At 42.3% G+C, this 12,729-nt stretch overlaps 1 protein-coding gene across 1 annotated transcript; it reads right to left on the bottom strand.

Moving 5' to 3' along the window:
* Positions 1-274: 274 nt before the first annotated feature.
* tbxta (T-box transcription factor Ta) lies at positions 275-3,894 on the bottom strand. The gene is made up of 8 exons (XM_061255961.1): positions 3,710-3,894; positions 2,914-3,178; positions 2,265-2,399; positions 2,072-2,133; positions 1,810-1,871; positions 1,262-1,435; positions 816-939; positions 275-536 (listed from the first exon to the last, which is right to left on the bottom strand). The coding sequence occupies exons 1-8, from the start codon at positions 3,892-3,894 to the stop codon at positions 275-277; spliced, it is 1,269 nt and encodes a 422-aa protein (XP_061111945.1).
* Positions 3,895-12,729: the final 8,835 nt, after the last annotated feature.

Here is a 12,729-nt window from a genome sequence, read left to right as displayed (position 1 = left end):
TCCTTCGTATTGTGAATCACTGGGAATGGACCATTCCTCCAACACCGAGGGGGGAGAGGAGCGGTCCACTTTCTAATTTATAGTGGACATTCTTTTATTGTGTCAGCCTCACTCTGAGCAGACCTCCTCCAGTCCTTCTTTTGCCCACAACATCTCCCTCTTGGCCCAAGGAACCCTTGGAGATGACTGTTCTGGTCAATTTTGTGGCAGAATAGAGTTTTGGGAGTGTTTCTGCGTGGGGGGTTTGGGTGGCAGGGAGGGGGGGTGTCAACACTCAGTAACTCTGGGCCACGGGGGTCCAGGAAGCCGTGAGCCGGGCGATGGAGCTCTCGAACTGGGCGTCGCTGCCGCCGACTTCTGTCAGGCCTGTGTCATACATGGACGAGGGCGAGGAGGCGGGCAGGGAGGTGAGAGAGGAGTAGGAGACGGAGGAGCCCCTGAGGAGCTGAGACGTCAGGCCACCCGCGATGGAGCCGGGAGGAGACCCTGAAGGGGCCAGGGAGGTCCCGGTGACGGACCACAAGCTGTGGTACTGGCTGGAGAACAAGAGAAGGTTGCGTCAGCCCAAACAAGTCTTTCCATGCGTTTACATAAACTCAGACAACACGCTTATCCATAAAACGCAAAACTCAAAAGAACTTCAGTAGTGTAACTGACTAGCAAGTCTAAGGCTACTGAAGATATCTGCTAAAAGTTAGTAGAAGAGGATGAAATGCTGTATATAAATAAAACTGACATGTTCATCAACCAGACAGAAGGGGAGGTATGAATCTAGTTGCAATAACAAGAGGAGAGAAACTCAGAGCAGCGCTTACCTAGGGCTGGGCGTGGTGTTGGTGGTGTGAGCGAGAGAGGCCATTCCGCTGGAGCTCGGGATCTGGAGGGCGGACCAGCTGTCGTGAGGGGCGACGCCGCTTGAAGGACCGTCCATGTAGTTATCTGCGCAGGTCAAAGGTCGCATTAGGGAAAGCGTTCAACACTGAGACATACAAGCAAATTCACTATATATTCACGATAACCATTCAAATTAAAACACACTGTCTGGGCAATGGGTAATGGAATGAGTTCTCTTCACCGACACTGTGGTGCTGCACATGCGTACCATGCATTTTAACCAAGTAATTACCTCACTAGCAGTGTCACATTACAGATTAATATTACTATGTTACTATAATAATATTACACTACTTCAAGCAGGATTGGGACTACAGAGGCTGACAGGAGGCTGTCAGTGCTAGTGGTGAGTGCAGCAGGCTCTTACTTGTGCCAGAGGAGCGGTGGGTGTAGTGGCTGGGGTAGGGTGCCGCTCGGTGGGTCCTCAGACTGGAGTATCGGTCACAGTGCGAACCCGAGGAGAGCCCCGCGCCCCCGCTGAACTGGGGGGGGCTGCTGCTGGGGCAGATGGAGCCATTGCCGGGCAGAAACCACCCGCTTACTGCAGAGAGGAAATGGAGGGTGTTAGGACAACAGGGAAACTGACTGTCAAAAAAAACTGCTCAAATAAGCAGTACAATCACTGCAATCCAGTTTAGAAAAGGTGTGAACTGATTCGAATAGTCCCTCGCCACTCCTAAAATGCTGATGAGTCACCCCACCAATGCGACTCTTCAACTCATCATTTCTTACAGTGCCGTGTGAAAAGACACTACACTTTGTTGCCACTCATAGTCAGATTTTACACAACTTTATGTAGGCTAGAACATAGTGTCCCGTGATAACGCAAACAAGGAGGTATAGAAAGTAAGGTTTTCAAAACTAAACGTCATCCTCGATTAATACAGGCTGTGGATGTGGCGTGTGATCACTTACACTGTGAGTATCCAGACTGCTGATTGTCCCCGCTGAGCTCTGGAACATCCTTATGGTCACTCCTGCAATTCATCAAAAACAGATCCGCAATCAGCTGAGACAAAGCACGGTAGACAAAGCACGGTGCGGATATCCAATTCTGTGTACACTCCTGTGAGCTCTGTCCAAAGCATTTCATACACTTTCATACTTCATCTGTATTAATACAGCATATCTGTGAACTGAAAGCTTAGGAAAGTTGGTTTGAATATAAAATGCCTACCTCTCTTTTGCGTCCAGAAAGGCCTTTGCGAATGGGTTGTGCTTGATCTTCAGAGCGGTGATCTAAATGATGGTGACAAAAATGTTCTTGTTAGCATGTATTTAGCAGCTTTTGAAGACATTGTGCATTTCCCACTTGCCAGAATCCACGTTCTCAGACATAAACAGAAGATAGTATGGAAGTTGAGTCTCACCTCCTCATTCTGGTACGCGGTGACAGCAATGAACTGAGTCTCAGGGAAGGACTGGCTGCTGAGCATCTTCTGTACCCCGCCGACTTTCACGATGTGAATCCGAGGCTCATACTTATGCAGGGAGTTCAGCATAATCTGCGAAAAGCGCAATTTGTTTTAATAAAAACAAATCAGTCATAATACACACAGATAGCACATTAGGATGCCCCGGACTCATTAATGCACATCCTTGATGTAATAAATATGAATTATCAATTTGCACCATCATTTTCCTGCTGGATCCATTTCAATGTTGCCAACTCCAAAGCAAAATAAAGTTGGCAGATTGCCTTCCATTATAATTCTTAGTAAAGAGGAAAAGCAAGTGGGGTCGTATGCAAATGTATCTTACTGTCAAAATATTTCCTAGATATGGCAATTTTATGTAATAAACAAGTCGATGTATAAATATTTTCTAGAATTAGTTTTGCAATTAATAAACATTTATCATGCTATGAATAAAAATATTACTTGAACATTATTTAAGGATTCAGCTTCATAGGCCTAACATTTAAATTGGCAACACGGAACCATTTACAACATAAGACTTGACAGCAATAACACTAAAAGCAAAGGACAGGAAAACGAAACTATTGTTAACCGTCCTTACCTGTCCACCCCCGTTGAGTTTATTGGATAGTTTCACTTTGCTGAAGGAGACAGGCGCCTTCATCCAGTGTGCCCCAAAATTAGGCGAGTCCGGGTGGATATAGACGCAACTGGGACTCTGTGGTTCGGGCTTGCCGCCTGGAACCCATTCGCCGTTGACGTATTTCCAGCGATTGTTATCCGCCGCCACAAAGTCCAAAAGGACTGAGTACATGGCGTTTGGGTCCAGCCCTGACACGTTTGCTCTGAGCACTGGGAACATGCGCCTGAAAATCAAATATATAAAGTAAATATTACATATATTATCGGCGTGACAGTAGGCTACAAAAACAGCTAAAATATACAAAATAATTGAATTCTCCGACTATTAACATATCACCCGTGTTAAATTATGTGACATTTTGGGCTCCCATATGTATATATATATATTTGCTTATTATAGCTACAATCCGTCTGATTTAGAAAATGACGATCAACTAACGACAATCGTCATGCAGTACGATAAGAAAAAAGGTTATCGCCTCCTTGGTTAAAAGTAGACTTTTTAAAATTAATAATGCTTGTAATTGTGTAAGATAGTAACAGCAGCTAAGTCAATAATTACTATTATAAGATCATGCCAAATAGACTATAAATTCCTCTATGTAAAAATTTGCGCTAGTCTACTGCGATAGCATGCCGTACTATGTTAGCCTATTCTAGGCATTTTGATTGTAGGCTACTATCACAAATATTTTATAGGCTAGATAATATTTTCATTATAGTGACCGCATAGGCCTATTTATAACAGTACAGACCTGCCAGTCTTCGTAACGATCATTTCGTTGGTGAGCTCCTTAAACTTGGACCACAACTCCGCATCTTCTAGTCCGAGTTTAATATCCCGCTCCGAAGCATCTCCTTTCTCGCTGCCCTTCTGAAACTCGCTCTCGACGGCACTGAGGAGATGGTCTAAACGCTGGTTGGAGTTTGAGGAAGTCATGTCTCCTGATGGGCTTATTCAAGAATCAAAATCGTCAAGCGCAGTACAATCCGTTTTCTGCTAATCCCCCAGAGACAGTGAAAGGTTCAATGAGGCCTTTGGGAAGGCCGCCCGTTTAAAAGCCCACCAAAAGCTGCGTGTTGATAGTGGGTGTGGCTTCATAGTGTAGACTCCTCCCATTTGGGGCGGCTGCAGTCTTTTGAACTAAAAACAATTGGATTTTGTATATGATGTATTCCCGTTAATTACAGCGTGACAACCTATGAATCCAGTTATTTTTGGATGACTTGATGTCGACACATTAAACTAATTCAGGTGTAAATGTAAATCAGTGTAAATGTAATTTTTTTGTTCAATTACACGCTTTGTTTTACAAAAATAAGTTAGTAAATAGGCTAGTTAACTTGCATGCAACGGTCAAATGAAAATAATGAATTGGCTAAGCAACCTAAATAAAATAATCAAAAATTTAATTTAAAATAATTTCCTTTAAAATGTTATATTTTTCTCTATCTTCATTTTCAGAGATGAAAGAAGGGGCGAAGGCAGCCTTTGAACACAGTTGTGTGTTTGTGAATATTACTTATCCCAAATACACACGTGAGAAATCTGGTGTTTTTGAGGGTGTTGGCCATTAGGTAACTGGGGCGATTGACGCCTCTTGTGTTCCTGTCCAAGCGGAGGTGTCGACTGTCGCGAGTTGGAAGTTGAATGGACCGTCCCTTTCCGCTAACAATATATTTCCTCTTCCCTAACAATCAATAAGAACAGATTGACATTTTGAAATAATACTGCGCTTCATTGACATAGGCTAGGCATTAGATTTTCTTGAGAATAGTGTTCAGCAAAATTATTGGCTCATTGTCATTTTAGGGTAGGCCTATTGGTTGTTACATGCTTTGTATGGAGAGCATTTACAGAAGCGAATTATTAATTATAGAGAATACCACACTAGTTTCTCATTCTGTTAAATTGCTCTTTTTCATACGTTGTCGTTTTGCCGTCACTTACTTGCTATACTGAATGAAACATAGCCAACAGATCCCATACGGAAAATGTCATATATAATTTGTAGCCTATGTTTTTACTAAATTACACATATAGAACATATATTTATTTAAAACTATTATGGCTCCTTTCATTCTCATGTGCACATTTTTTTAAATAAATAAAAATGATAAGAACCACATACAAAGTATACAGAAAAAAAAATACAATAAATAATTCTTACATTAATTCACTCGTTTTTTAAAAAGATATATAATACGGCACTTCACAATTTTATTTTTATATTGAGTTCATTATACAAGCATTGCCTAATATGTCACTATCTTTAAAAGGGGCCATACTCATATAAAATAAATATTTCCTATATGTTTCCTTTAGTCAAACATACTGATCCACATATTATTTATTTTTTACAAAGCTTTTGCAAATGGGATTCAGTAGGCTAATAGAAGACCCATGCTCTTTTTAAAGCAGGCTTTTCTGCTTTCTTGAATAGCTATTCTTGGAATATTATAAAAGTTCTTCTTGGTATATATTTTATAAAAAATAACAAAGAGAGTCAAGTGGTCGTGTGCATGTTTAGAATGTGAAAACCATGGGTGTGTGTAGAAGGATTTCAAAGGACAATCAAATAAAAATAACCAGCATTCATACATTTGGAGTGTGCACTTACTGAACAGGTGCACTTGTGACAAGTGACAAAGTTGTTACTGTGCACATGGATTGATTCATTTAAGGGAGTTTGAAGTAATGTGTGTGTATGTGGGTGTGTGTGTGTGTGTGTGTGTGAGCATGTGTGTGTGTATGTGTGTGTGTGTGTGTGAGTGTGTGTGTGTATGTATGTGTGTGTGTGAGTGTGTGTGAGTGTGTGAGTGTGTGTGTGAGCGTGTGTGTGTGTGTCTGTATGTGTGTGAGTGTATGTGTGTGTGTGTGTGAGCGTGTGTGTGTGTATGTGCGTGAGTGTGTGTCAGCTTGTGTGTGTGTGTGTGTGTGTGTGAGCGTGTGTGTGTGTTTGTATGTATGTGAGTGTCTGTGTGTGTGTGTGAGTGAGTGTGTGTGTATGTATGTGTGTGTGTGAGTGTGTGTGTGTGTGTGAGCGTGTGTGTGTGTGTATGTGTGTGTGAGAGTGTGTGTGAGTGTATGTGTGTGAGCATGTGTGTGTGTATGTGCCTGAGTGTGTGTGTGTGCGTGTGTGTGTATGTATGTATGTGTGTGTGTGAGTGTGTGTGTATGTGCGTGAGTGTGTGTGTGTGTGAGCGTGCTGAGGATTTGTTGAAGGCGGTAGACTTTGAGTCACATTCTTCACCCCTCTTTTCATATCTCAACTGTATTGGCCAAAACCGAGGTCCTTTAACACCCCACCTTCATCAATGCTAATTTCCATATTACAGGTCCCGTGTTCAATCAATAAAGTAATGCGAGTCACATGCACACCTGATAGTCCTATTTTTAGGCTGAATGTTGCCTAGCCCTCAGCGCTACCTCTCTTGTGGTGAGCAAAGGGTTAAGGGCTGCTGGCTCTGTCCAGCTCAGCTGCAGCATACACTCACCCTGGTGTGAAATATTACAGAGGGTTGGTGCTTCACAAAGGCACAGTTATAAGCATATTTTCCAAAGGGCTTCTCTGCCCTAAATAAGTAAACAAGGAGAGCTGGATGAATCAGCTCTGGGAACAGGAAACACACACACACACACACACAAACTCTCTGTCTCTCGTTCTTTTTCACTCTCTCTGACTTATATGTTTCTCTCCATCTTTCTCTTTCTATATAATGTATCTCTGTATCAGACACACACATGTACACACACTGAATTCCCAGGCCCAGAGATAGACAGGGAAAGAAGAAGAACACATCCTGGGCACATAGGCCTCCCGTGCAGGGTGTTTGCAGGGCTTCGGTGTTCCGGTACATTCCACTCTTATGGCAGCATCAGCGGCTTGGCTTTCCCTCGCTGGAGCCCCTTTGATGATGTGCAAACTGCAGCGATCTGAAAATGACAGCCTGCAAGACAAATAGGAACACTTTTCTCCACCCTGCCGAGAATTTGTCAGAAAGTTCTAGACACACAGCACCCAGTCCTACTGCTCTCCCATCATATCATCCCCATTTTTAAATGTACCCCAATTGAAGTTATCCAGGCAAAGCTCCCATATTGTATTCACATATATTTTATGTGAAATATATTATTACAGCTAGAAATGTACTGATTTACATAATTCAGGTTAAGTGTGCCCCTCGCAAGTGTACGACAATGTTAATTTTTCTATTTTCAAAAGAAATTCAGTCCCTTAGCCACACTAAAAATAGCACTCCAGTCTGTACACGTTTTATATAGGCAAGTTTATTTTTGTATTTGCCATCCCTGAATCAAGTACAATGTATTATATACTCTGGCTACTTTTCTTGTCTTTTTAAGTGTTTCCTTGGGTGTGTGAAACTATGGTATGGAAACAGATTAATAACCATGAGGTTAAGAGGTTTTGGCTCATGTGGGGCAGTGCTGTCGTGCTTATGTAAGAATTAACCTAAATCACTTCAGTAAATATCAAACTGTGAGAAAATACAATGTGTAAGTCACCCTGGACAAGTGTGTCCCTTATTCAAGTTAACAATAAAGTGGTTCTCCCTTTAGTCTGACTGGTAGCGCATCCTGTAGCCACTGTCTTCTGATGTGAGTCTTCTCTCTTTCTGTTAAGTTTTAAACCTTAACACAACCCAAATCTCTTCAAGACATTACTTTGTGGAAAATAAATGCCTGTCTGTCTGTCACTATTCCAATAGCCTTTTTTTTGGTGTATGGTAGGTGTATAGAATACAAATGGAAGAGTGAGCTTGGTTTCTATTGCAGGAATAGTATTGTATTTTAATGCAGTTTTATTAGCGAAGGCAGAACTGTAGCATTGTCTGCCGCTGGGCAGGTAGTGCTGGGGGATACTGCCCCGAAACTAGGAACAGCCACTTCCTCCCACCCCTGCCCTCCCATAACCCCCCGAGCTCACACACTTCAATGTGGATTGAGCCCTTGGATGCGTCTGTCACTGCCGCGTTTCCACATCAAGTTCAGGAAATCTAAACTTTCCTCTCCTAATCACCCTCGCCCCTGAAAGGGGATAAAAAGACTTAGCTGGGACAGACAGAGACAAACATCCCCCCCCCCCCCCCCCCCCCCCCCCCCAAACCACCTCTTCCCACCCTACAATGGGCCTGGGGGCCTTTAGCATGCTAATGTAGGCCGCGCTTAACTTTGACACTAGAGAGAGTTATGATTAACTGTCTCCCCTTATCCTGGAAGGGTGTGTAATCAGGGGTTTGGATTTAGAGGGGGGGGGGGGGAGAGAGGTGGTGGGGAGCTGGGGTGTGGGGACTGGTGTCCTACAGATGTGGGGCTGGACTGCTGTGAGGGTCCAGGTGATCATACACCCCTGCTGGGGATAAGTTGGCCCTTCGCGGCTGCGGCGTTAGCTGAGGCTGTTCACACCGTGGTCATGTGACATCCAGGATGATTACCGGTTAGTGTCACGTTGACATTGAATGCCTATCCCGGTATTAGATGCAGTGTTATAAATCTGTTGACTTGGTTACCTGTTTGGAGTTTCGTGTCTTAAAGGTGCGAAGAACAAGAGGGCTTATTTATAACCGGCTTCCATGTTTTGTTTACGCTGGGTTGCCTAGAAACAGAACATATTTCCTCTCTGAGGGTTCCTGCTTCAGCGTTTTAAAGTTGGATGGAGTAGCAGACAAGACCGTTTTTCTAATGATTTCAGTATTTTTCTTTGATTTATTTAGTATTATTATTATTTCATTTTATTGTCTTGTTTGCTGTGAACTATCAAGTTTTAAAGCTGTTGCTGTCTACAAGATTCAATATGTCAAATATTGGGTCCAGCATTAAAAGGAAGACTGCTCTGCTAATTTAACTCATTTTTGTGGGAGCAGTCATTTAATTTCATTTGTTAAATGTAAGTTTGATGTGTACTCTGTTGTCTTTAACCAGTGATATTAAAGGACTTTTTGAATGCATTGGTCTCACATGGCAGACTATCTGTGGTCTAGTAATTTGGATCTCTCCAGGGCTTAAGATATTCATCTAATGGTAATCAGACCTCTTCTTAATTAACTGTTTAGATTGTTATGTTCTCATACACATATAATTTGCTTTTATGATCAGAGAGTTCATCAGTTTTTCAAGCCGATGATTTTGAAAATAATAGATATTTATAAAATAACTAAATTTATGAGAAATATATCTATTTATAGAAGTCAGGTATTATTTTACAACACAGAAACTGTGGAAGCCAAGTGATAAACAAGCAAGCAAACAAATCAATCAGCACAGTGTGTCAGATTACAACTCACAGTCAATGTCACAGTAGCACACACATACACACAAACACACACAAACATAGATACTCACATACAGGTGGGTAAAGATGTTTTACCTGACACATAATATAAGCTCTTACAATACAATAGAGAAATATATACATTCAGCAAAGGTATAGAGATACTGTACATTAAAACAGCAACTACCTTTGTCATTTGCCGTGCACTGAAAGTCTAGATTTGAAAAGCTTCCAATAATACCAATCAATGTGACATTTTGGCAAAATAGATATTATTGCCATGAGAATGTTGGCCCTTTACTATACATCAGATGAAATATCTGAAATGAATATAAATGTTGAACTATGCATAAAACACGCTTAAATGTTTTTAAACACGGGCAGTGAGCAGTGGTAGCTGAAGGAATTCATGTGAAATGCTTCGCGCAAACAATCCTAGTTTCCTACTCTATTTCTCTTATAAGTTCTCAAGGTTCACTACTCTATTTCTTATTTTTTGTTTAGTTTTTGTATGGGCCGGGTGGAACATCAGAAGGTCAGCTGTGTTTGTGACGACGGTCCGTTCCCCCTCCTCTTCTCTCAGAAGGCTGCTTCTGTGCAGGGTTTATGTTGATAGGGGTCAGTGCACACCAGTGTGTGAGAAAACACAATTAATGCCCCTGCCCCTCGGTCCTGTGACTGCAGACAGCAGAGAACAGATCACAGTTTCAGTCTTTGAGGTCCACATGGAGGCCATGTTTACCTTCCACCCCGGGGATATTGCGTTTGGCTCCGTGTGCCCACCCGTCGGTATGTCTACCGGTATAGCAGGGGCGCTGTAATGATGTTTCACCGGTGAAGGTGAATGTTTATGAAAGATTTCGGCCTGCAGTAGCACATTTGATGCTGTTTGTAAGTGTGCACTGTTGTATGTCTCTGCACTGTTGCACTTGTGCTTCCATAAAAATTAAAAAATAAAGTGTTTCATGAAATTTTATTCTGTCAGTTGTGTGTATGTATGTGGTTTGTATCACAGCTGTTTCCTACATTATTTTAATTTATGGACTAGTTGACACATTCGACAGGTTAAATAACTGATCGGTGTCATCCATTCATCGTACAACCGGATATTCACTGACAAAATTTAGATGAAATACATGACACAAGTGCATGATAGCAGGGTAATGAAGAATGTTGCTGAACTCAACCAGTTTCCTGGTGATTGGGTGCTGACTCCCAAATAGTATAATAGTGAAGACAAACAAGCACAAACAGCACTCTTTAGAAAAACCAAAATGAAAATTTCATACATAAATAAAATTTGTGTTTGTGTGTTGTGCGTACCACAACGCACAAAAACTATACAAAACCCTTTTCTGCAATACAAATACCATGGTCTTCTTCATGACAGCAGTGTACCGCACTGGGATTTAGATGAGCAGCCCTCTTTCGGTGAAGTGGTCAGGTTCCTTTCTCCTGGTGCGCTCCCTGCCACAGACATAAGAGAGTTTAATCTCTGGGTGAGGACTGCACCCCAGTCAGAGACCACCTGGACTCCGCTGCAGTCAGGAACTGCCGTTTTACTACTTTTACACCAGTGCTATACGGGAGAGGAAGCCCCGCGTTTCATTGCCTGTTTTTATATTGGGGCAGGGAATTAAGGAGGAATTGGTCTTCAGTTTGTGACCAGGAGTGCTGCGGGGTGTAACATTACTCTTAATAGAAAGAAAACCAATAGTCTTGATTTAAGATATATTCCATGTCTGTCTGGGCTCCTCTGTGGCTTTTGGTCTAGTTAGGAGTGTCTGTCAAGGGCAGATGTAAATGTAAATGCGCATCATGGCATCCAGATTCTGCATTGAACCCATTTACTTCTTTGCAGGGCTAAATCATGAAACTTCAGTGCCCCGTTTGTTTCAAGGCCATATTTTATTCCAGCATTTATTTTATGAGGAGCTATCAAAAAAGGACAGGGGATAGAGAGGGGCAGAAAAATAAAGGGAACGGGTGAGAGAGAGCGAGAGAGAGAGACAGAGAGAGAAAACCATGTACTATATAATGCACTTTCCTGAGTAAGTAATGTAGTAAGTAATTTCTGACACATTTTCATTGATTGTCATTAACAAAAATTAAATAACCACAATTTAAACACAATTACATTTATACCATTTTTACTGCCCATTTGCCCATGTTGTTTTATTACTAAAGTGTACTACATTTAGAATACTTCCTTGTCACATCAAATATTGAGTCATGTTTGACTCATATGGTGAGTCATATGGTTCAGTTTCCTGAACTTTCTTGGTTGAGACGGCTACTCTCAGAAAGGCAATGGGGATTTCTTACAGACATAATTACCAGCATTATTAGAGCTGCACGTGGGATTACAGCCCATAAACCATTAATAATTGAGTTCAAAACAGTCCTCTGCTCTTAACACTGCTCCTTCGTGGATTAAACACACACACAGACACACTTCCAGTCAGCTAGTGGAGGCTGACACGGCATAATCCTTCAGGCCCAGCTCCTGTCTGGTGAGTCTGAAGGCCAGGCAGGAGCAGAGGAGCTAGCGGGCCGTAAAATGGTGGTAAACAAAGGCGAGCAGTCTGGGTCAGGGCTCTTTACTGCATTCCCACGCCTGCACAAGCTCCATGAAAAGTGTTACCTGGATTGGGCACAAGCACCCCCCCACCCCCACACACTAACTCCCCCCATCACAGCATCAATCAGCGGCGAGCTCCATCTTCCAGGTGCACAAACAGTTAAGCGCAGTCACAGATCAAAGTCTGCGGAAAAAGGACAATAGACGCCCCTCCCCCTTAAAGTCTCCCCTCCCCACTGTCGTCTGCCCACAGCACCCCCTACGGCCCACCCTGCCCTCATCATGTGACCCTGTCCATGACAGTGACTGGTGCTGACATTAGAATTATAATTATGAGCCATAAATTCAGAGCCCAATTTACCAAAGTCTGGGGCACCTCAGTGTGCAAGTTGTACTCTTCTGATGACACCTCAGGAGGACCACAGCATGGTGGCCAAGTAGTGAGGCGTCAGTCTTGTAAACTGAATATCAGGGTTTCAAACTCTGTATGCATCTGAAGAGATTGGTGTGGTGGAAGTAGTACACTGTGAAAGAGTTCCAGCATGTGTTTATGCCACAGTTGAACTGAGAAAAACAATTTAAATTAAACCTTCACAGACAAAAAACTTTGTCTGATGGCTTTAACAGACAACAATATCACAAAAGTTTTGAAGTTACAGTTTGTATTTGGAGCTGTGTTGGTGTAGATTAAGAATACCTTTTATGAAAGAGAATCTAATTTGCTTAAATTGTGGAGACCCACTGCAGTCTTTCTCAAGCAGTCCTCACAGTGCCCCTAGTGGCCACCTGATGAATCACATGTCATACCCTAAATGCAGTAACACCTTTTCTTATCCATTTCCTCTCCCTTTTACTTCAATGTCACCAGAACAGCAGGTCTTCCCATTTTCTAGGAAATTGT

Source organism: Conger conger, chromosome 9 (genome assembly GCF_963514075.1).
Source record: "Conger conger chromosome 9, fConCon1.1, whole genome shotgun sequence".
Taxonomy (NCBI): Eukaryota; Metazoa; Chordata; class Actinopteri; order Anguilliformes; family Congridae; genus Conger; species Conger conger.
Note: the sequence above shows the minus strand (reverse complement) of the source record. Positions and strands in the feature narration are given on the sequence as shown.

What these genes read in the sequence shown, in the direction of transcription:
- tbxta (XM_061255961.1), bottom strand. Translation starts at nt 3,894, where the DNA reads ATGACTTCCTCAAACTCCAACCAGCGTTTAGACCATCTCCTCAGTGCC. An exon ending in CCGCGTACCAGAATGAGGAG is followed by an intron (nt 2,134 to 2,264) that starts GTGAGACTCAAC and finishes ACCATCATTTAG; the next exon opens with ATCACCGCTCTGAAGATCAA. An exon ending in TTTCTGGACGCAAAAGAGAG is followed by an intron (nt 1,872 to 2,071) that starts GTAGGCATTTTA and finishes GATGAATTGCAG; the next exon opens with GAGTGACCATAAGGATGTTC.